We start from the raw sequence: 25,569 nt of genomic DNA on the forward strand, positions 1-25,569 counted from the left end.
TACCATCATAAGGAAGGTACCCGGTCCTTTGGAAGGCTTACGTGGGGACACGGATCCAACACGCAGGGGCCCTTTCGAGAACTTTACTGTGTTGTGGGACACCTAAATAAACATAGACTATACATTAAATATAATAGACTGTACATTAAATAATTTCGATTATTTTCTAATTACATATTTGTTTTCTTGAATATATATAATTACATATATTGCACTGCTAAATATTTACGTGACACTTATAAAATTTAAATAAGTAATGCATTCGCAATGGGATGAACAATCTGATAAGAAAATTATGAGGACAAAATATACATAGCTTTGATCTAAAATATAGTTTCCTTCTGGAATATCAATGTAGATTTACATCCATACACATAACAGTTTGTGCGCGCCATTATAGAAATACATTAGCTCCCAAATCTGGGCACCCTAATTTAAAAATTATTTACCAGTATAGTTATATACAGCTGCTGGTTTATCTATTAAAAATAATAGCTTTTTGATCTTCCTTTATAATAATTTGGTAAGGAGACGGACGTCATTATGTACGTTGTTCAATTTTTCACTTTGTAGATATAGAAAAGTATATCAATTTAATTTTATATTTACCATATATCTTTTTATATTTTTATGATTTGCCAGGATATGAAGATAGAAAAGTACACACCAATGATTAAACGTTATTGACTTTTAAATATTTTATTTTCCTTAAATTAACATTACATAAATACAATTTGACCTAGATTATTTTATTCGGTTAGAGATATATATTTCATCGGTATCCTCGGAAAAGAATTATTACAATATGTTGAAACCAGTTTTTTCTACGCAAACGTTCATTTGTTTTTGCATTCCTCCTGAAATCTTTCCACTCCTTTTGTTTTTGAAGATCCGATGGGCCGTAGGTTGGTTTCTTGCGGAACGATCTTTTTATTGTCTGTAATGAAAATAATGTTTTATATAGACTTATAAATAATACGGCAGATAATGATAAGTTCCCAGTCTCTACGAGCTACCTAATTCTATAGGTAAAATATAAGGAAAATTTTTAATTTTGGTATAATGTCTAACATTTTTCTTTTTGATAATTAAGAACACATCAATGCGATCATTCATGAATGAATCGCCCATATTCTTACTCATTACGTAGGTACTCATTTGCATGATTTACTTGATCTATAATAAAATAATATCTACATATGGTTATCTATATCTACGACTTACCTCAACTATACCTTTCGACCTATATTTCCACAAGGCAATAATTATGAATAAAGGTACCATTGCCATTCCAACATATTGCAAAACGTTTCCAGCAACTAAAAAAAAAACAACAAAATGTAAAAACAATTGCCGTTTGTGCTATTACATATTTTGTTATGCTATCTACAAATCTAATCTTTTTTTACCCGACAATATGAGCAAAATTTTAACTTTACTAATAAGTTAGTTACTCATTCGTTCTCATAATTATTTGTTTTATAGAAAGTAGACGAAAAGTAAAAAAATTCAAAATCAATTATATCTAATAATAAAGATAACATACTATATGCAGACTCAGGATATTCATAAGTTCCACCAAACAGTAATTTCTCTGCTGTGATCATGGCGTACAAGAAAACTGTTATCATCATTATTGGTGTAACGATACTCCAACATAATCGCCAGTAGAACGATGTTTTTATTCCCAACATAAATTCTATATCTCTACACATGTTCTCCAATCCTGGAAATTAAACAATACATTACAATACACATACATACCTACATTGAAAAAAAAGAGAGAAACAGTTAAGGTGCATTGGGGTAATTCCGGCCACGGGGTAAATACGTATATGTTAAATTAACACGTAACTATCGATAGATTAAGCAAATATGTATGCTTATAATATCAAACCTATATATCTTCATGCCCTTCCTTCACGATACTTATGATAAAGCGATGCTCTAAAGTGATATTCACAATTTTCTGAAATTACCCCTGATCCGAAATTCCCCCAATGCACTATTGAGGTATATGCAGATTGTAATATTCATAATTCATGTTAAATAACTCAAAATAAGCTTATAAGCCGTGTCTGCCAGGAAAGACATAATATACGGAAAGCTGTTACAATAATCATTTATTGATAAAGGCTTACCATATATCCAAAATATTCCTATAGTTTCAGCTATAGCAGCAAAAAGTCTCATAAATGTACCGCCGTAGTGATCGACAATTTCAAGTATGTGTTGTCCACCCTAAAATGATTAAGTTACTATTTAGTGAGGAAGGCTTCTAATAAAATAGTTTGTTTTTATTAAACACTCCATACCATAATCTGTTTTTGTTAGTTTTTCAAATTTAGTTATTATAAGTACTAATCCGCACAGGAGACACATTCATCAAATCAAAACTTTGTAAGCTTGAATTATTCTCGTAAATAAAGTGTGTTATTCTGGTGCGCTATAGGTATCACTGTCAACTATCATAAGAAGCTACCAAGTGATATTTTTTAATCAACTCAAAAGTCACAACATTTCCTTACCGGTGTAACATAAACGAGACCGATGAGGAAAGTTATTGAACAGACTCCAGCCGACATGTAAATAGTCGGTACTCGTGGGAAAGCATCCAACAGCACCGTGTTGATAGTGGAAACTAATGCAACGCCAGATCCAACACCCAATACCGCCATCATGAGGAAAAATAAAACAGCAAATAACTGGAATAGAAAGAAGTACATAAATGCCACTTTAAATAGGTACATACACACATAACGCACTTTTTTCATAAGAATATTTTTAGATATAAGCATAGGAATATAAGAAGCGGCTTACAATGGTTTAAACTATAAGGTATATATTATAATGTCTGTATGTCGGTTCGTTCCTGCAAAACTCTGAAATGGCTGGACCGATTCTGACAAGTCAATTTCATTGGCAAATAACTGATGCTAAACAAGGAGTAGGTAACTTAGGCTACTTTTATTTATTTTTGTATGAACTCACCTGAGGTGCGAAAGGCGTTTTAGCAATAGCATCGGGATATGATATAAAAGCCAAACTTGTCCCTCCAGATCCAATAACTTGGCTGACGTCATCATAATTAAGTTCATACGCAAGATTGCCCAAAACACCGAAAATTGTTATTCCAGATAATAAGCTAGTAAAGGTATCTAATGTTGTTACGATCATCGCATCTCTGAAAAATGTAAAAACAATGTCAATAATTACGTAATTTTGTGAAGTGGCATCATCATGTATTTGTATTTCTAACATTCCTAAAAGACCACTTATCTAATTCCCATGCATAGTTGTATATTTTCTGTACCCATGCAATACATCTGTTGGATTGTTCCGCCTTATCTCGGCAACGGCTGGACCGATTTTGATGGGACTTTAACTGACAGATAGCCGATTTAATTTACATAAAGTTTAAAATTAAAAACTCATTTACGCGGGTGAAGCTGCGCTGCAGGATGCACCTAATATTAATAATATTATATACATTTATATTTACCTGTAGACGTTTTGGTTAAAATTGTTGTATGAAGCGAACATAATGAGTGCTCCTGAACACACCGATAGTGAGAAAAATACTTGGGTAACCGCAGCATACCAAACCTGAAATTATAGAACAAAATCGTAAATATATGATATGACAAGCTTGTTAGCATAAGCCAATAATGAAAGCGGTATTTTACAATGATCATATATCATGCATTATATAGATAAAATAAAGTAGTGGATTACCCGAACTTCTAATATTTTTTCCCATTGGGGTGTTACAAAAAATAATATTCCGTCAACGGCTCCTGGTAAAGTCACAGCTCTGGAATTAAAAAATAAACACTTACATAAACTAATAGTAACTTTAAATATCTTTAGTTATTATTGTCCATATCCAATAAGTTTGTTTGGTGTAGGTATTTGATAAATATACACTAAATATATGAATTGTTTAGCTGAAGGTTTATTTTTATCCGTAGGTGCTAAATTTAAACAATGAAATAATCCGGCATAAGGTTTTTATTACAATTATTTATTTATTTTTATTAGAATTTGATTAGGTATATGAAAAGAAAGTCATTGAAAATTTACCGAAATAATCGTTGTTCTTATTGATAAGATTAAAATAATAATTCGAATACACACTGGAATAACATTTACTTTGATCTTTTATCTAAGTGGAACGATTAAACCCAGTTAAATACGTAGTTTAAAATATGAATTACCTTATCAGTAAAATGAACATTACAACGTATGGAAAGAGTGCAAGAAAATAGGCAGCCTTTCCTGTACTTTTCACACCACGGGCGACAATTATAAAAATTATCAACCACGACACTAGAAGGCACAATGTTAAGTCCCACAGCGGAAGACCTAAAAGAACACAATATGTATCAAAATAATTTTAAATCAGGGTTATTTATTCTGAATAATATAATATTATATATGCATATTTCTATTACCCACCAATACCATCATGGATCCCATCAGCTTGCCGTAAAACTGTCCTCCTGAAAATACATGTTTTATTTTGAAATAATTGTATGAATACCTAAGTATGTGAAAACAAACAGTAGGTCAAAATAAAATTATGAAGTAACAATTATTACAGTATAAGATAAAAATATGAAATAAGATTACGTTGCGTAGCTCCCACTGGTAAAAAATAAGTCTATGGGTATCGAGTATCGACTGAGATTTTATAAGATATGAATTGGTATTAAAAATAATATACAATATGCATAAAAAAAAGTCGTCCTAGGTAATAAAAAGTAAATACGTACGTAAAATACAGTTCTGCACTACTAATTGCATTGCCTTGAATTTCTGACATGTTCACGATTTCTCCTGAAGGTACACAATCTGTCCACGAAGGGTCACAGAGGGCCCAAGGAAGAGTGGCGTTGAAACTCATCGCTAAGTAATACAGGCATAAAGCAATGATTGATACATAATACGATAAAACGTAACCAGCACCCATGGTCTGAGCATATCCAGTACCTAAAAATTGTGAAGGTATTAGTTGCGTTTGCGTTGCACTTAGTAATTTATCATAATATGTTTGTGCGAAGGGTTTTTATTTGACATAGTTACTTATAGTTCTAAAGAAAGTTATCCTCCACGGTTAGTCTTTTTTATTATTTTTAAATGTCTTAACAGTTATTAAATAACAAATCTTTTAAATCATAAAAAAACCATTATAATGCGTTCAGCTTTAGCACAGAATACATAATAGTAGCTAAACGCTAGTTTTAGTTCAATTCTGAGTGATACTCTTTTTACAGATATACATTGTTTTTTACCGTAATTGTTTGTACCTTTCATAGCCGGTGATAGTGCCCATACTCTTACACAGTTGCTGTTGCTAAACTGTCCGATGACCAATTCAAGGTAGTACATAGGTTTGCCTACGACAAGAAGCACTATAATGTATGGGATAAGAAATGCACCACCGCCATTGTTATAAGCAACAAATGGAAACCTCCAAACATTCCCGAGACCCACTGATGTAGCGATGCAAGACATAAGAAATTCTATTTGATTGTCCCATTTTGGTCTTTTGCTGAGTCTTTCGTTATTCATCTGAAAGTTCGTATTGTTGTCATTAATCATTATCATATCAAATTGCGCAATTAATGGGTTTTACGTTGCTTTACATGATGTATCGAAAAAACCGCGCAACGTTGAGTTTGTGTAGCTAGGTATAAGTATGATAAATTTAATTTGTTTAGTTATCAGTAACACAACGGTAAAATAACAAATCCATAAAGATTGATTAATGTTATAAATTGACTTTATCAGCAATATAGACTTTATATCCCTCAATTGGATTTCAAGATATTATTGCGAAATTTTACAAGGACACCTGTAATTTTATCTCAATGGAAAAGCACCCTCGTGTTAATTGTAAAGTTTCTAAAATAAATAAATTTCAAATTAGTGAATTTACAATCAGTAGGTATCAGACACTGAATTATTCACGTTAATTATACAAAGTTTTTATATAAGTATGTCACACAGGAATAACGTAATTTGGTTCATAAATTGGTCCAGTAGTTTCATAGCATTTCAAACAAACCAACAATCAAATCTCTCCTGGATTTAATATTATTAGTGAAGACCGAGCGTGGTGGAGCAAAATAGTTAAACAAATCTGCCTGCTTCTTATACGCAGGCCGCGGGACACCTTATGGTACGTTTACACGCTTGCCAAGCCTTGGCAAACTGCAAACAGTCCCAAGCCTCCACAAATCTCGTTTGGCGTTTGAAAGGCGTTTATACGCTTGTGTATGCGTCAGTCTGCAATATACATCCAAGCATGGCGGACACCGAACTTGTGACGGCTATTGCTTTTGGTTTAACGTACTTTTATTTGAAATGTAAGCAAAGTGAAATAAAAAAAAGGAGAGCTCGACGACAGCGAAGATGGTGGATGAAAAAGATTCATCATAATCGTACCAGGTATCTACCTATTTTGATTTAACCATTATCTGTTGCAGTTGAGTTATGCCACAATACTTACGATATATTTTATTTGTTACAGACAATTTATAGAAGAGAAATTTAATGAACTTTTATATGAACCATCTGGAGAGTTTGATAACTTCTGCCGAATGAGCTATTCTGATTTTGAGTTTTTACTGCAAAAAATTTCACCAATGATATCCAAGCATGATACAGACTTCAGAGAAGCTATACCAGCCAAATTTCGTCTTGCCATTACGCTACGATTTTTAGCATCTGGTGATTCTTACAAAAGCCTTCACTACTTATTTAAAGTATCTGTCTCTATGATATCAATAATCATTCGTGAAGTTTGCCGAGCTCTTAATGAAATTCTAAAGGATCTAGTTAAGGTAGGAATAAAACAAAACATTATGTTATACATTTATTTATATTTTAATAGAATCATAGGAAATCTGTTCTAAGAATGTATGTTAGCCGAATGCTTTATTGTTTAATTATTTATTAATTTAAATAAGAATTATGTCGACGAATCAAAATCTTCGAAAGCATTCAGCATAGCCATGTTTATAATGTTGGTTTCACGTGAGGCTGGGTTGATGATTTGGTCCGATATGATACGAATAGATGACGAGGGTGCTGTTGATGTAGACGGAGCTCGAGCTATTGGAGTTGGTATATGTTTTGCCATGTCTGGCGCTGAATAAGAAGTTTGTGTGTTTGGAGAGGGAAAAAAACTTTGGTTGTTAAGAATAGGTTCAGAATAAGCAGGAGATGGTGTTGAATACGCACCAGCCATTGACGATGGTCGAGAATAATATATATGACGCTCATTTGATTTTTGACTGATTCTGTTAATAAACAACCCATCTATTTGGTACATCATAATTTTTCTTTCATCAGTTGACAGTTCACGTAGCTTTATAGCCAATAATTTTGCGTATAGATCGCAATCATCGTCTTTGTGAGCAGGTATATTTTCATTCTGCCTTTGACCCAAAACATTTGTTAATTGTCCAAAAGCCACGGCCATTTGCTTTTCAGCCGTTTCAGAAGCAGGGCGACGACGTTTATTAGTAACAGCTTGTATGGATGGTGGTCTGGATGGTGATCTAGATGGTGGTCTGGATGGTGTGGTAACCGTACTTGTACGGTCTCTTATCAGAGGGTCATCCTCTGTCTGATCTGTATCTTCTTCTATTTGTTGTGATTGCTGCAAAAAAAAATAATATACTTAAACTTACACTTCATTTACTTTCTTTTTACAGATGCCCACCACAGCAGAAGGATGGCTTAATATAGAAGAAGGATTCAGGACTAAATTTCCACATTGCATAGGTGCATTGGATGGCAAGCATGTAGTCATTGAAAGCCCAACGCATAGTGGAACAGAGTATTTCAATTATAAGAAAACTTTTAGCATTGTCCTTTTGGCTTTAGTGGATAGCAAATACAAATTTGTATTCGCAGACATCGGGAGTCAAGGAAGAATAAGTGACGGCGGCGTCTTTAATAATTGTTTACTATGGAAAAGAATAATTAGAAACGAGATAAATTTTCCACCACCATGTCCACTTTCAGGATCGAATATTAATATTCCATACGTGTTTTTAGCTGACGGTGCTTTTGCATTGAGTCAACACGTAATGAAACCCTACCCTGGAAACCATGAAGTAGACTCACCAAAAAGGTTATTTAACCAAAATTTATCTAGATCCAGAGTTGTAGTTGAAAATACGTTTGGAATTTTAACCTCAGTTTTCAGAATATTCAGACGCCCTATCAATTTAGAACCACAAACTGTAACGGAATTTACGATGACTTGTGTATTACTACATAACTTTTTGAGAACAAGTAAAAGTTCTTCAAATCGATATACTCCTCAGAGTTCGTTTGACGTATATGACAGTAGTGGAAATATGGTTACCCCAGGTTCATGGCGTAGAGATAACGACGAATATAATGCATTGCAAAATTTACCACAAATACCACGAAGATCTCCGGTGAACGCCAGAGAAGTCAGGGAAGAATTTACTTCATATTTTAATAGGATTGGATAAGTTGATAAAAATGTATAAATAAATGTAGGTATAATAACCAACCGGTGTTTTTTTTTTTATTTAGAACTAGCTTCCGCCCGCGACTCCGTCCGCGCGGAAAAATTAAGATTTATTTTTTTCTACGTATTTTTCCGGGATAAAAAGTATCCTATTTTATGCCCAGGATAATAAGGTATAATTATACCAAGTTTCATCGAAATCGAACCGTTAGTTTTCACGTGATGCCTTCACATACAGACAGACAGACAGACAGACAAAAATTTTTTTAATCACATATTTGGGTTTGGTATCGATCCAGTAACACCCCCTGCTATTTATTTTTTCAATATTTTCAATGTACAGAATTGACCCTTCTACAGATTTATTATATGTTTTAGGGCTGATTTTTCAATCGTTGGTTAAAACTTATTCGTCCAATAACGCATTAAACTACCATTTCAAAAATGTATTCTTATTGTCCGTATTTGACAGTTTACAGGTGGCATTTTAAAATGTTACGATAATACTTTATTGGACGGATAAATTTTAAACCAAGGATTGAAAAGTCGGCCCTTAGAATAAATAAATTTATTTACTTACTGTTTCGGTGTTTATCCCTTCATTGCAAGTATATACTGGTAGTAAAAATGACTCCATGATTTCGTAAGCATACCAAGTTGGATTGTATATTTCTTCGGCACCTAAAATAAAATAAAAACATCGAAAATTAGAGCGAGATAGTATGGAATAATCGAGAAACTAACCAACGCTTTTAAACAGTTACACCTTGCAGACTATCAAAATAATTATAAATGTATCGTAGGAACATACCTGCGCCAGAACGCATAGATTCACGTTTTTTTTTCAAGTGTTTGCGAAAAGTAGTCATCAATATCTCTTTTTTATTTTTTATTTCCTTTACTGGCCTTCCAGTAAGTTTAGAAAGACGAATCCATGCATCTGCTTGTTTCTTCTTATCTTTATGATTTGCATCTTTCGGATTCCAGATGCATGGTTCCAGTTGGTAATGTTCTAGAAACGAAAGACTCTCCTCATTCGACCAGCAACTCATTTTTTATTTATTTTTTGTAAAATCAAGCAAGCGTGCACTCATCGCGAGATCACGATGGCTACTAAACGCGGACCAACATGTAAATGCATCGCAAGCGCTTGCCGCAAACGCCCTTTGATCTGCGTAAAAAAACCGACACTCGACTGGATCGGAAGCAAGCAGGCACAAGCCCACGCAAGCCAAGCCAAACGCCCTTTTTACATGCTTGCGATTGTCGATCCTTGCTAAGGCTTGGCAAGCGTGTAAACGTACCATTATGTTGATCTGATTGAAGCTATGAATTATAGAGCAAGAGCCCACGACGGCGACGGCCAGACATTCCTTATTTTATAAAAGTTGAAAGTTTTTCTGTATATGTCTCACAGATAAGAACGTCCAGCGACTATCAAGTTTGGGTTGTGGTTACTTTGGCAGGACAGAGAGACATATACAGAGAAACTTTCAACTTTTATAAAATAAGGAAAGTCTGGCTGTCGTGGGCTCTTGGGATATTATGATATATTAGTTTTCTCGTATTATAATAACAAACTTTTGTTGACTTCCCAGAATATCTTATCGAAAACATTACCTATTTGATTTAAGATCGATAGTCTGTTAAAATGAGAAAATATAACTCTCACAAAAGAAAAATGGTGTAGGTATCAAAGTCTCCCTCTTGAACAGTTAAATCTATTAAAAAAGACATAGTTTAGTAGTTTTATAGATCTTAGCATATCTACGTATACAGCGACTAGCGAGTAGCAACTTGGTTACTATGTAGAGTGTTCGTAGCCGGTTCGTAGCACGTATGCGTAGGTATTCAATAGTTTTCATCTTACTTGTTTTTCTATAGTTTACAGGTACCTATATGCGTAACGATGAATAATTTGAAATTAATTAATTGAAGTGAAGATTATTGATAGGTATTTTCTTTCTTTCATAAACATTAAGTTATCTTTATAATTGCAGGAAAAAGTATTGTATAGTATCCAATTAATTTTAATCACGACCTGTTTTAATTTATTTACCTACCTGTGTAGGCTTTGTGTAGGTTTGTACTAATATAATTAGGAACAAAGATTTTGTTTGTTTGTTACTCTATACAAGAGATCTACTTTTTTATTTATTATTTTATTTTAACACTTTATAGTAACTACCAGATATTAGAATAAATAAAATAACGTAATGCCAACATAAATATGGGGAGTGTACAACAGGCGGCCGTATTGCTTAAAGCAATCTCTTGCAGGCACCCATAAGAATAAAACACATGTACGACGATGGTTAAATGCGAAGGCGCCATAAAAAGGAAAACAACCTGCCTCGCTTTCGCCTCGGTTTCGGCTTGTCGTACCTACCGCGTATTTTAGAGACAAGTCCCACAAATTTTTTGGTCGTTTCTATAAACATAGCATCGTAAGTAAATATAAAAAAAAATGTTGTGTGGTTTTATGAAACCACGGTATAAGTGAAACTGTTCGAACGGTTCCGAACACTGCTTTGTGTAGCGCATGTCGCGTGACGGTCGGCGATACACGCGACATGCGCTACACAGACCAAATAATAATACTTATAAACATTTTAATTACCCTTAATTAACTAAAACTAACTAAAAACTTACCCTTAATTTTTTGTCTAATTCTGTTTCTACATCTTTTTTAATTTCAGATCCATTAATTGATTCGGGGCTAGTTTCAAAACCTTTGTTAACTTCACCATTTTCTACATTTGCTCCTGAAGGCTCCTATAATGTGTAAAAAAACAAATCTTTAGGTAATACGATCATAATTATTAATGATATTTTTTTTTAATTTTTATCTACCATGTTCGTAAAACTATCCGCGCGAGCGGTAGATTCAGGAGCGATTAAACCTCATTTGCTTAAATTATAATACGGTTAAAATATCGGCAGCTGATATCGTAATCATTTTTATCGTATCATATTTATCCATAATGTATTTAGATAATGACCACACAGTTAATGTACATATTATCCATATGTACCTAATCATTGATATCCAGCGGTCTAGATCCAACCCTCAGGGGTTGATGACTACGTAAAATATGATACATATAATCATCATCATATTTGATTCCACTGTAGCAGCATTGGACTTCACATAACTTGAAATGTGGATGTTATCGGTTTGGTACGTATAGGCGTACTTGTTCTGACGTATTTTTACGCTAATGAGCGATTTATGTTTTTGAACGTAACAAAATATATAAAGAGGATAGCTTTTCTTTCTTTTATGGTAGATATATTTGCCAAGCTTCTGTACCTCTCGGTACCTCTCGAAACACGCAACTTCAAGGGATTTCAAGCGACCACGTGCGACCACGACAAGAAATATTGACAATAAAATTGCATACCTACAAGCAATGCATGCAAGTTATTGACAGATAATAATAATCGGTCACTATCGCAGTTTCAACTTGCTATACTGTTTACGATTGATGATTTATACTGTTTAAGTATTAGTACCTATGCCCACAATCATATATACTTTTTAACTTAATTTTCATTTCTTAGCACTTATCAGTACTATTCATAGTTCATCAGTTCATCTAAGTAGTATTCATAGGAATATTAGGTATTATTATATAGGTATATTTCAGTGATCTAATAATTACGAAGCGGATTTTAAAGGTCAGCTGTAATATCTTCGCCAATACTATGTTTATCAGATAGGTGCCTTAATCTCATACCTACGCTTTGCTTACGCTTGTACTTTGATTGATTAGATAGGGGTTGTTTTAAGGCACGTGCTATTCCTATACCTACCTACCCCGGCTACCCTGGTTTCGCCTTGGTATATTGATTGAACCAACTCTCTTGATATACTACGACTCAAGCAAAAAACTGCTGAAGATTATCACATCATTAAATGTAGATATAGGGTACAATTCTACGAAGGACATAATATGTATAGACAAACGCTCATTTATTTTGTATGATTTTTATACAATACAATACAATACTAAATTCTTTATTTAACACACACAATACACATACAGAAGAAATATTATATCGTTTTCTTGCCAGCTCTGCTCTGTAGAAACTGCTTTCCAATGAGTGGTAAATTATTAATTCTTCTGCATATTTATGAATATAAATAAACACTTTGATTTTGTGTTTGTAGCTAGAATTTCTATTTTTTATTAATGAATGAATGAATGAATGAAAAATACTTTATTGTACACCAGATATGATACATTTTATAAACTTAACAATAAATTAATCAATGTACAGTAGGCGGCCTTATCGCTGGCAGCGATCTCTACCAGGCAACCCAAAAAAGTCGAGGAAAATAGTTAACTTAATCATGGTGGTGCATAATAGATAAAAGTGCATGAATCAGAATAATATTTATATACTATAACTACATAGTAAATACATACATACATATATACCTGTATTATAAATATTATATACTTACACAGATAATATAATGTATATAATATATAATATATATATAAGGACACATACATATATATATACATACATAAATATACATACATACATATAAGCATATACAATAAACAAGAGGGTTAACAATTGGCCTGCGACAGTTTACTATATAGCCACAGCAAATTAGATTCAAAATCGTCGATCAGATCGAATAATTCGTGTAGTTTTGAAAGTTGCTACAGTTATTCCTAAAGATGTCCAGATGAATATAATAAAAGCCCCCGAGGGAGGGACACAAGCCGGCGGCGGGGGAGGGGGGGAAAGGTCTCTTTTTTAAGGTTTTTGCTTGTAACTCGAAATTTTTTTCATAATATCTCTTTAGTGACTTCTACATTAATTATCTACATTAAATTTCCTATAAATTACGTCTCAACATTTTTACTGTACGATCAATACTTTAGGAGATACAGAGTATTAAAGGTAAGAAAAATAAGAAACAACATAGTTTTACAAATTTTAATTATAAAAAGAAATAACATCTTTTTTTGCACGAGTATGCCGACTTATTAGTCAAATTGTGTTTCATCTTCGTCATCTTTATCACTAACATCGATAGGGGGTCCATTAGTACAAGCTCCTAGGCAGCCGTTACAGATAAGACTACACATAATGCCCGCTTTTCGGCAACTGCATTTTCCGGAACATCCACTTTTACATCGGCAAAAAATTGAATTTAACAACGCTTCAGGAGCAGGAGGATCCAAGGTCGTGATTGGTTCTAAGTATCCATCGACTCTTCGCTTCCAACCCATTACGGACCATCTTCTACCGTAGTGTTTGATGGATACGATGACGTGAAATATAGCACAAAAACGTCTGAACAAAGAAGGAGGGCGGTGAAATCGTCTGTTGATATAAACATCAATCTATCGATGAAGGTCACTGTTCAGCAAGAGCATTTTCTATCAAATGCAAAAAACAAGTCCCAACTGATTAAACTTCTGACAGAAAAAATGCAGGCTGCAAACATAGAAACACGAATAGCTGCAAGTGATGCTGACTGCACCATTATTCGCACTGCAATTGATAAAGCTGCAGACAATGTTGTGGTCACTGTTATTGGAGAAGATGTTGATCTTGTAGTCCTTCTAATGGCTCTTACTCCTCCAGAAAAAGAAATATTTTTTGTCAAACCAGGAAGAGGAAAAGTGGAAACGAAAATATTTTCCTCCCAAGAACTTCAAAAACATTCATTTTGTGATTCTATTCTCTTTCTGCATAGTTTCAGTGGGTGTGATACAACCTCAGCTATTTACAGGAAGGGAAAAACATCAATTATCAAGATTTTTGATCAAAAGCCGTCACTAAAGGAAACAGCAACTGTATTTTATGACCCAACGTCAACTCAGGAGGTTATAGCAGAAGCCGGAGAAAAAATGTTTCTTGCAGTATACCGAGCGCCCTGTACTCAGTCTGAGATCAACAGACATCGATTCACAGTTTTTCTGAAATCTTGTACCAAGCCCAAACCGGATCTTTCTTCCCTCCCCCCTACCAAAGGGTCAGCAAAATATCACGCCTACAGAGTATTCCATCAAGTACAGGAGTGGCTTGGGAACCAACTGCCTCCTGAAATATGGGGTTGGAAGCGAAGAGTCGATGGATACTTAGAACCAATCACGACCTTGGATCCTCCTGCTCCTGAAGCGTTGTTAAATTCAATTTTTTGCCGATGTAAAAGTGGATGTTCCGGAAAATGCAGTTGCCGAAAAGCGGGCATTATGTGTAGTCTTATCTGTAACGGCTGCCTAGGAGCTTGTACTAATGGACCCCCTATCGATGTTAGTGATAAAGATGACGAAGATGAAACACAATTTGACTAATAAGTCGGCATACTCGTGCAAAAAAAGATGTTATTTCTTTTTATAATTAAAATTTGTAAAACTATGTTGTTTCTTATTTTTCTTACCTTTAATACTCTGTATCTCCTAAAGTATTGATCGTACAGTAAAAATGTTGAGACGTAATTTATAGGAAATTTAATGTAGATAATTAATGTAGAAGTCACTAAAGAGATATTATGAAAAAAATTTCGAGTTACAAGCAAAAACCTTAAAAAAGAGACCTTTCCCCCCCTCCCCCGCCGCCGGCTTGTGTCCCTCCCTCGGGGGCTTTTATTATATTCATCTGGACATCTTTAGGAATAACTGTAGCAACTTTCAAAACTACACGAATTATTCGATCTGAATAAATTAATTTTCCCATACTAATAATAGTTTTTAACTTTATTTTTGAAAGTAAAAATCGATTCAGCACGTCTTATTTCTTCGGGTAACGAATTCCAGAGGTTAATGACGGAGACAGTGAAGGAGGAGTGAAAGAAATTAGAACGGTGGGAAGGAATACTTAAGGTTAAAAGGTTAGAGGAACGGAGAGTTAAGGAATGTTCGTTGAGAAACTTGAAATTTTCTTTAAGATAGGAGGGGGTCTTAGGATCGAATAAGATACCGTATAATAAATGCAGCATATGAGTATACCGGCGAAAACGTATAGGAAGCCATTCAAGTTTTTTGCGGAAATTGGATACGTGATCGTATTTGCGGAGACCAAATACGAATCGGATGCACAGATTTTGAAGGCGCTCTAGAGAATCGAGTTGTTTCTCGGTTAAATCGGGATAACAGGAGTCGGCGTAATCAAGGATGGGGAAGAGTAAGGACTCTGCAAGGGAAATCCTAGTTGGTATGGGCAGGTATGGGCAGGAAATTGCGCAGCCTGCGTATTGAGCCTGCAGCGCCAAACAACTTTTTGCGAACGACTTCGAGGTGAACCTTCCAAGTCATATTTGCGTCAAAGTGAATGCCAAGGTTCTTAACAGAGTCACTGAAAGGTATTGACGTTCCATCCAAAGTTAAATTATTCGGAATAGTGTTCCAGTCAATCTTAGCAGTCAATTTAGAGCTCCCTATGATAATACATTGCGTTTTTGCCGGGTTTACTAAGAGACCGAAGTTTTTAGACCACTGGTTGATATGTTCTAAATCATTATTAACTTGCTCAATAGCTTCAGGAAGTTGAGAAAGTGAAACGTGCGTATAAATCTGCAAATCGTCTGCGTACATATGGTAGGGAGAAGATAAATTGTCTGAGATAGAATTGATGAAGATGGAAAAAAGGATTGGAGACAACACGCTACCTTGAGGAACGCCAACAGTGATATTACACCATGATGACAGGTGATCATCGATTTTGATCCTCTGTCGACGTCCTTGGAGATAGCTCCGAAACCATTCAATTACTTCTGGAGATATGTTAAGAGAACAAAGCAAACTCAACAATATGTCGTGGTCGACGGTATTAAATGCGTTACTGAAATCTAACAGTGTGAGTAGAGTGAGTTGCTTGTTATCCATTGCGTAACGAATGTCATCAGTAATTTTAATAAGAGCAGAGGTCGTGCCATGACCGGGACGGAATCCGGATTGGAAAGGATTAAACAGGTTATGTTTATTTAAAAATAAACATAACTGTTGTTGGACAAGTCGTTCAAGGGTTTTAGAAAGAAAGGGTAGGACACAGATGGGACGAAAATCGGAGAATATGGATGGATTGACTTTTTTTGGTAGAGGAATGACAAAAGCTTCTTTCCAGGCCATGGGAAACTCATGAGAGGATAAGGATTCATTGAGAATATGAGTTAACACAGGAGCAATAATATCTAGGATTGGAATAATCATGTCACGGCCAATGCTGTCATTACCGACGGCTTTCGACGCTATAGACATAATGTTCTTCTTAACATCACAGACAGTAAATTGTTTAAAGGAAAACGGGGGAAAATTTGGAGTTGGTTTAGTAGAAAGATAGTTTAAAGTACGATCCTTAATATTATATATTTTTTATTAATATATAATTATTCATATATAATTTCTTATACTTCAACATTAACAGCTTTTCACTAGATCCTTAGGTACATATATTGGATTGACCTTTGTATTTACCGAACTAGATAATATATTCTATAACAATCAACATAATATCTTATCTTAGTAAAAAATATATCTATTCATATAAAATAATTGCGTTCTGATTGACCGTATCACTAAGGTAAATCTTGGAAAAATTGAAATACCCATGTAACAGTATACAGTATGTTATGTATACCTAGTACCTACTTATATCTACAGAGAAAAGTTGGTAATTTTTTTTTAATTTTTAATTGTTCGCGTCTGTGTTTCCCTCCTCTGTCCTCCCATCTATTGGATGATGACTAGTTCTAACGGCAAATAATTAGGAAATAGGTACTCAAAATACATAATAATAATATGTAAGTAATAGTAGCTACTAGTTATTATTCTGTGGTAATAGTAACTAATCATATCTGTTACCCTCACCTTTACAGGGTGTCCCACTATTCGTATAGGTACTAAGCGCGAAGGGACTTGTAGTTTTGCATACCTACATTGATCATGTAAAAAATACTTAAACAACAAAATTACGTCAAAAATTTTTTGCTTAATTTTTCCCGAAAACCCATGTTTTCTTCTCTAGCTTCGCGCAGCTGGCATATATACAATATACATACCACTTCTCTAATGTGAGCATTTTGTCTATGAAAACATAATCTTAAACGATAGCTCACGTGCTGGTGGCAAAGTTGGGCGGGTTGCTTGTTATGGGCACAATATACCTACAGACACATACGTATATATCTGTCAACTGTGTTAGGGGTGTACAGTGTACATGTCGTGGCCATATCGTAAATTTGCTCATTTCATGATATGACTGGCCATTTCACGAAATGGTCGCATTTCGTGAAATGGCCAATTTAGTTTGGCCACATCATGATGTGGCTTGAGCATATCAATGATAAGAAATCGTTTCACGATATGGCCAACTAAACGCGCGGTTTTTTCATGAAATGATCAAAATTATTTTGGTAGAGGCGCTGCAAGCTCTGTGTTTATGTGATAAGATGGCGGCCGCTTGCGAAAATTTAATTATTCGCAGTTAAAAACTTCATAATTCGTTTAATAACAATATGAAGAAAGTCATAGCAAAGAATTTACGACGGTTCGAGTACTATGGAAAATGTGGATATCTTATACAGGGTGTCCCACTATCGGTATACTAAGCGCGAAGGGATTTGTAGTTTAGCATACACTGATCACATAAAAAATACTTTAAAAAAAATTACGTTAAATTTTTTTTGCTACTGTTTTCCTAAAAATCCATGTTTTCTTCTCTAACTTCGTGCAGGCGGCATATACCGCCTCGCTAATGTGAGCATTTTGTCTATGAAAACATAATTTTAAAAGATAGCTCACGTGCGGGTGACAAAGTTAGGCGGGTTGCTTATTAGGGGTGTACACATAGAGTTTTAAGAATTCATCTATTTGAAAAAAAATGCGTTTGGAATTTTTTAAGTATTTTTTACGTACTCAGCGTATGCAAAACTATAACCTCCTTTGAGCTTAGTATACCAACAGTGGGACACCCGGTATATGTATTGAAGAAAAAATGCGTCTTAAATAAAATAATTTAAGACGCATTTTTTCTTTTAGGATATATATTTATATATCCTACTATAGTATTATAATTGTTTGTTTTTTAAAAAGCGATCCGCTTCTGGCACTCGCCGGCCGCTGCCGCGGCACGCTCGCTTTGCTCGCTCGGCTCGTGCGTTGTTTATCAAAGTCTAACCTAACCTAACCTAACTGTTTTTTATTGCAAAAACGATTCGCTTCTAGCATTCGCCGGCCGCTGCCGCGGCACTAACTTAAATGACATTAAACAAGTTTTTAGAATATTCTGAATTTTAATATTTTATGGACTCTTTAAATTTTATACGATCTGGCCAAATGTGGATGGCCATATCGTGAAACGTTGACGATTTAACGATCTGATCAAACTATGTTGGCCATTTCATGAAATGCGAACATTTCGTGAAATGATCGATCATATCATGAAATGAGCAAATCTACGATATGGCCACGACATACACATAGAGTTTTAAGAATTCATTAATTTGAAAAAAAAATGCGTCTGGAATTTTATAAGTATTTTTAACGTACTGAGCGTATGCAAAACTATAACCTCCTTTGAGCTTAAGTATACCAACAGTGGGACATCTTGTATAATCAATTATTTAACATCTGTTTACCTCGGCTCCGTTGTTATCCTTAAGGTGAACGAATATTTATCCGACTAAACTCCTTTAAAATATCGGACACAATTATTTAAGAACAGCAAAAGCCGTCATGCCGTTATTGTATTCTAAGTATTATGTTCAATGTAAGAACCTATAGATTTTCAATCAACCTTGAATGACGGTTAGTAAATATTTTGTTTAAATTGTTCATTCATTCAGAATTCAGATAATAAATTAATCCACCAGTCACCCCGATATTATCGAAATAATATGTAATAGTTACGTCATTTTTAAAAAGAAAAGTCATGCCGATGTCCGAATGTATTTCCCTTAGGTATTTCCATTGTACTTTTTTACCGTGAGTGACCGTGATTTCGTCCAAGAAATAGACAAACACAAATATGGTTCTATTAAAGAAAATATTCTAGATATATTTACTTTACTAATTTCGTTATATCATATGAATTAGCCAGTAAAAACAACAATTAAAAACCTTCATTTTTTGAGTAAAATCGGATACCTTTTGTTAAATAGTGTTAGTGCATGTCTAGGTACTTTCAATTTTGAAGTAGATTGGACCTTGGAATACCCTCCGATACATCTCCGATCCTTTTGGATTTATTAGGTTAACACAGGAAAAACACATATCTAATGGTAATGAAATTAAGCCCAGTCCGGGCAGGATATGATCAATTGACTAATAAATAATAATCCCCTTATTAATACGTCAGTCAAAATTAGGTATAATCTAAAGATAACACACGACACCTATCAAATAATACTATTCTTATAATATGTATAAACATAACAACAATATTATCCTTTACTAAGTTTTCAGAAACGTATTTATTTAAATACGTATACATAGTTACGTGGGTATATATTCTTGTATATACGTACAGAAACGTATTCTTGCAGCATAGGTAATATTCGTGTGTGATCCCCAACGAAAAGTTTTGAATATTTCAATCTCTCTTTAGCAAATTTTGTGTGTAATGCATTTCGAGATATTCTAAAAATATTGTTGGCGCTGATAGAACGTGCAGTGCAGTGAACGTCCAGCTGCACTTTATATTAGAAATGGTATCTATCGAAAACAATTATGGAAGATTTTTTAAATTCATATTAACATCTATATCACACTAATAGGGATGAATTATATTATATAGTTGGTATGTAGGTGTATAGGAATATGGGTAAAATAATATTCAAATCTAAAAGATTACTGAATTAGAAAGTTTGATTGAGATTTTAGCAGGATTGGGTTTGAAACGAAAGAAGTAGAGAAGACTACCTACTTACATCAGTGCTTTGAGCTTTCGCGTGAACAAATTGCCTTCGTTTTTTGGTTATTTTGATAATGTTGTAGTAATCTAGCTTAACGAACCGCCTTATTAACAGCTTAGTAATTTTATTAAACAGCAGCGTTAAAATAATTGCCTGAATATTGGTGGTGACATTTGCGCTATCGAGGTTGCTCTATCGATCTCAAAGGTAGATAAGTAATATAAACAAATGTAAACTGGTTAATTATTTTTATTCATCAAATTAGATTTGATAATTATCTTATCATAATTGGTGATTATTCCATTCCAATTTATTGATATAATCAGTAGTAGATATATCTTTCTACATAATGAGGTGAAAAATTCCATTCTACATTACGACGATATTTTGTAAACGTAATTTACTACATAAGCTAGGTACCTATAAAAACTGAGCCGGATTTAACTTAGTGCCACCCATGGGTTAAAAATGCATACGTATATAAAATCTTCAGTTTCTATTTCATGCCAAATATTTGTATAAAGCTAGCAGATAATATTAATTATAATTCAAATTCAAATTCAAATTCAAATATATTTATTTGCTCGTATATGGTACATAAGGGTGTTACACAAAAATTTTTTTATCGCATATACTGCCATTTTAAATGGCGTGCAAAAATTTACAAATTAATACAGTCAAGTTATAAAATACATTAATAGACAATTACAAAATTACCCACAAAATACATTAATAAACAATTACAACAACAATTACACATAAAATTACAATTAAATTAAATTAAGATTCATACATTAATGTCACGATCATATAAAATATTAATATTCCTTAACACTAAAAATTACACATAAAATTACAATTAAATTCAATTAGGATTCATACATTAATGTCACGATCATTTAAATATTCCTTAACACTATAATAATTTTTAGCTTGTAGCAGTCTATACAGTTTATTTTTGAAAAAATTCAGTTTCAATTCTTTAACGTTTATGGGTAAGTGGTTATAAATAGTTATAGCCATGCAATACGCATTATTTCTATATAGTGCAAGGCGGATCTTAGGTGAGCGTAATCTTTCTTTGTGTCGTGTAGTATTTGTTTCATCATATTTTTCAAAGAAGATCATATTTTTTTTAACAAATAAACATATTTCCAAGATGTATAGACAAGGTAATGGCAAGATTTTTAATTTTTTAAAGAGGGGTTTGCAGCTATCCATAAAATGTACTCCACACATTGCTCTAATACATTTTTTTTGTAATTTAAATATTGGTTGTATTGCTACAGAGTTACCCCATATTATTATGCCGTATCTAAGTACCGATGATACGTACGCGTGATAAGCGATCATAGCAACATCTAAATTAATCGTCTGTTTCAACTTTTTTAGTACATACACAAAACGATCCAATTTATTTATAATTTTTGCAATGTGTGGTTTCCAGTTACAAAATTTGTCTAGTGTTATACCCAAAAATACACATTCATTAACAGTAGTCAATTGATTATTTTCGTATTTTATGTCAAGTTGTATGTTTGTATTATATGATTGGAAATTAATTATATTTGTCTTAGTCATATTAATCTGGAGATTATTCAGTTTTAACCATTTTATAGCGTCGTCTAGAGCTTTAATTATGTCCCTTTCTAAGTCTTCCTTAGTTTTACTTTTTATTATAAGTGTAGTGTCGTCTGCGAAAAGTATACTGTCTACGTTTATTGCATCTGGGAGGTCGTTAATGTATACCAAAAATAGGAGGGGGGCTAATATGCTGCCTTGTGGTGTACCATAATTATTGCATGTATATGTAGACCTGTATGATTTTTGGTGGGATTTATCGGTTTTAGTGATTTCCACGCACTGTAGTCTATTTTCTAGGTAGCTTTTAACCCAATTATAGGCGTTACCTCTAATTCCATAGCACGACAGCTTAGACAGTAGTGTTTTGTGACAGACAAAATCAAAAGCTTTTGTCATGTCTAGGAATACACAACTAATGAGTGTTTTATTATTGAGGCATTCTGTAATTTGTTTGATTAATGAAAAACATGCTACGGTGGTGGAGCTATCTTTTTTAAATCCGAATTGTTCTTTTTTAAGAATATTGCAAGATGTAAAGAAATTCTCAATTTTCTGAAACATAACTTTCTCAAAGACTTTTGATAATATGGGAATTAGAGTAATGGGTCGGTAGTTGCTCATATCTGTTTTTAATCCTTTTTTGTAGAGTGGCTTTACAATTGAGAATTTTAATTTATTAGGAAATATTCCTTCAGTCAGCGATAGGTTAATTATGTATGTTAGAGGGGTAATTAGGTAAATTGCACACAATTTTAAAACTTTAGTGTCCATGTTATCATAACCTACGGAGTTAGTGTTTTTTAGCGTCATAATTATTTTATAAATGTCTTCTTCGATTACCGGTGACAGAAAGATGCTTTTAGAATTTTGAGGAATATTAGGGTAAGAGTTATCATTGGTTTTGTGTGTAATTTTTGATTGTGATGATAATGACGTAAAGTATTTGTTAAATAGATCGCATATTTCGTTTGGTTTAGCATACATTTTACCATCAACGTAAATCTCATCAATTTCGGTATTTAATATATTGTTATTTGTATGTCCATTAATTATAGTCCACGCAGCTTTACTTTTATTTTTAGCATTAAGAATATATCGTTGATTATTTATTTGTTGTGCTTTGTTAATACATTTTTTGAGTATATAATTATATCGATTGTAAATATATTTGTTATGTTTTTTATTATGTTTACATTGGTGATATTTTAGATATAGAATTCTTTTTTTTATACAACATTTTTTAATACCTTTAGATAATTTTTGGTTTTTTATGTGTTTGCATGTATGTTTTATTTTAAGTATGGGAAAACAAAGATCATAAAATAATGTAATCGTGTCATGGAAATTGTTAAACGCTTCATTGGTTGTATGGTAGTTATATACTTCAGAAAACGATAAATTTGAGATACTATCTATGAATTTTGCAATATTTTCCTTACTATGATCTCGTATGTTTTTGTAATAAAAAGTGGGGTTGTCTTTTACTTGGTTGTTAATTTCTAGATTTATTGAAAGTGACTGTGCTGTTTCGTGATCTGAAAGTGCTAAATAGTGTAGACCCGATTGGGCCCCTGGTATGTTGCTTACTATAAGGTCGAGGGAGGCGTTTTTACGTGTAGGTACTTGTATATGGTTATTTAGATTGTTGTTACTGAGAATAGATTGAAGATCATTAGCTTTTTTTGTATTTTTCAGTGTATCTATATTCCAATCACCGCAGATAATAACTTTTTTATTGTTTTTTTTACAAATATTATTCAATAAATGTTCAAAGTTGTATAAAAATGTAGATACGTCTGGTGTAGGTGTTCTATATATACAAATTATTATGAGGTTAAATTTAATTATTTCAACGGCACAGTATTCAAATTGAAGAAGTGTGGGGGGAATGAGGTTATGGATGAGTTTGTATTTGAGGTTATTTTTAATTAAAATGCAAGATCCACCACGGCGTTGGTTTGGCCGAGAAAAGTATGAAACTAGTCTATAATTACTTATTCTCACATTTGGTTCTGATCCATGTTTCAGGAAGGTTTCTGTGAAGCAAATTATGTCAATATCACCTAAATCATTATGTAAGTTAGATAGAGCCATCTCAATTTGTTGTTGTTTACTGAGAAGTCCGGCTATATTTTGGTGAATTATCGTAAGTTTGGCATATTTATTTTGCTCGACGAAAAAATGTTTTATTCATATTGGTATTATTGCCTAATATTTGAAAGTAGTTAGTTATCTTCGCTTGGATTGTTGTGCGTGGGATTGTTTTATTTTTTTTGTTTGATTGAAATGTGCAGAAGTGTAAGTGGTCAATTTCAGTATTTAATGTATAGGTTAAATTTATTAGATAATGTGCATGATAGCTTAATTTTTTAATAGTATCATAATATAGTGATGTGTGTATTTTTAGGTATTTACATTTTTTAAAATTAGATATTATAGTTTTTAAGTGATAATTAATTAATTTTTCGTTTAAGTAAGGATTGTGTCGCACCTGTGTAACAAATACTGTTTGGTTTCGTAGTTGATGTAGTGTATTACATAAATTTGAGAACAGATTAAAAGGATTCTTGTCATTAGCGCCGATTGCAAGTATTACTATATCTTCTGAAGAGAGAGACTTTAAAAATTCACTGTTGCAGCTACTTAAGATTCGTTCGCTGGTTGCATAGGGCTTGATGAAAGCTGTTATTATATAATCATTATTTTCTAATTTTGATCTAGATTTTATTAAAGATTTTGACAGTCCACGGGCGCTTTGATCTCCAAATATTATTATTTTCGGTTTTAAGTTTATAGATATTTTATCTTCTATTTTCGTGTCTTCTATACTATTGTTTACTGTAAGATTTTTTGATCCCGAAGCAATATTAATCGACATTTTTTTCTTGTTTGGTAAGCCATTTTGGTTATTGATTTGAGAGGCTGTAGTATTTGCTGGTTGTGTATTTTTCTGGGGACATTCTGGAGAGTGAGTATCTGAAGAGCCTTTTTCTTTTTCCGGGGACTTGTTGGAGTTTGGATATGCACTTTGTTGTTTGAGATGCATATTTTCCGATGTTAAAGAGTCAATCTTTTTTAGGGCGTTCTGTAATTCAATATTTAGTTTTTGTATTTCATCTTTAAGAATCTCGATTTCGTCGGAGCTGTTTGTAGAGATGTCTTGAAGGCTTCTTGATTGCGAGTTTGGTGTTAGTGATGTGAAAGAAAGGTTTAGGGATTCTGAGGATAAATTTATTCTCCTTTTTCTTAGGGTTACGTTGCTGACACACAGTTCCTTCTCTGCATTCTCCATTTCTGAGTGTTAATGAGCTTTTATATATATTTAGTTATTGAATTGCAGTTTTTATTGTTGTTTATCCTGAGTATAGTAATTCATAAATTTATTTATTTTATTTAGCGCCATCTACTGGGGAGCGGCTGTGATTCAATTGTTTATTTTTTTAATATAGCGCCATCTATTGGGGAAGTTCTCATCACATATTATGGGTTTGAGTCTAAGTTTAATAAGTAGATCTTCATTCGTTGTGAGAGAAATTTTCGCTATTCGCCACTAGATGTCTCATTCAGTTATTTAGTGTTGGAGGTATTT

The 25,569-nt window shown here is 33.3% G+C and overlaps 3 protein-coding genes across 3 annotated transcripts; 1 reads left to right on the forward strand and 2 right to left on the reverse strand.

Moving 5' to 3' along the window:
- Positions 1 to 690: 690 nt before the first annotated feature.
- LOC149906525 (sodium-dependent nutrient amino acid transporter 1-like) lies at positions 691 to 25,272 on the reverse strand. The gene is made up of 15 exons (XM_090104432.1): positions 24,820 to 25,272; positions 17,353 to 17,439; positions 11,168 to 11,290; positions 5,310 to 5,574; positions 4,776 to 4,992; positions 4,459 to 4,502; positions 4,218 to 4,365; positions 3,736 to 3,814; positions 3,503 to 3,606; positions 2,992 to 3,184; positions 2,529 to 2,705; positions 2,142 to 2,241; positions 1,547 to 1,726; positions 1,225 to 1,319; positions 691 to 937 (listed from the first exon to the last, which is right to left on the reverse strand). The coding sequence occupies exons 1-15, from the start codon at positions 25,270 to 25,272 to the stop codon at positions 773 to 775; spliced, it is 2,430 nt and encodes an 809-aa protein (XP_089960558.1). The 3' UTR covers positions 691 to 772.
- On the forward strand, positions 6,186 to 8,557 carry LOC149906526 (uncharacterized). Its single transcript, XM_090104648.1, has 3 exons — positions 6,186 to 6,453; positions 6,536 to 6,848; positions 7,725 to 8,557. The coding sequence occupies exons 1-3, from the start codon at positions 6,311 to 6,313 to the stop codon at positions 8,514 to 8,516; spliced, it is 1,248 nt and encodes a 415-aa protein (XP_089960774.1). The 5' UTR covers positions 6,186 to 6,310; the 3' UTR covers positions 8,517 to 8,557.
- Positions 6,857 to 9,818, reverse strand: LOC149906527 (uncharacterized). The gene is made up of 3 exons (XM_090104650.1): positions 9,327 to 9,818; positions 9,096 to 9,196; positions 6,857 to 7,669 (listed from the first exon to the last, which is right to left on the reverse strand). Exons 1-3 carry the CDS (start codon positions 9,565 to 9,567, stop codon positions 6,977 to 6,979), a joined length of 1,035 nt encoding a protein of 344 aa, XP_089960776.1. The 5' UTR covers positions 9,568 to 9,818; the 3' UTR covers positions 6,857 to 6,976.
- Positions 25,273 to 25,569: the final 297 nt, after the last annotated feature.

The sequence above is a fragment of the Colias eurytheme genome, chromosome 8 (assembly GCF_061535395.1).
Source record: "Colias eurytheme isolate Ceu_HAF_F1 chromosome 8, ilColEury1 Martin Lab GWU primary, whole genome shotgun sequence".
Lineage (NCBI taxonomy): Eukaryota > Metazoa > Arthropoda > Insecta > Lepidoptera > Pieridae > Colias > Colias eurytheme.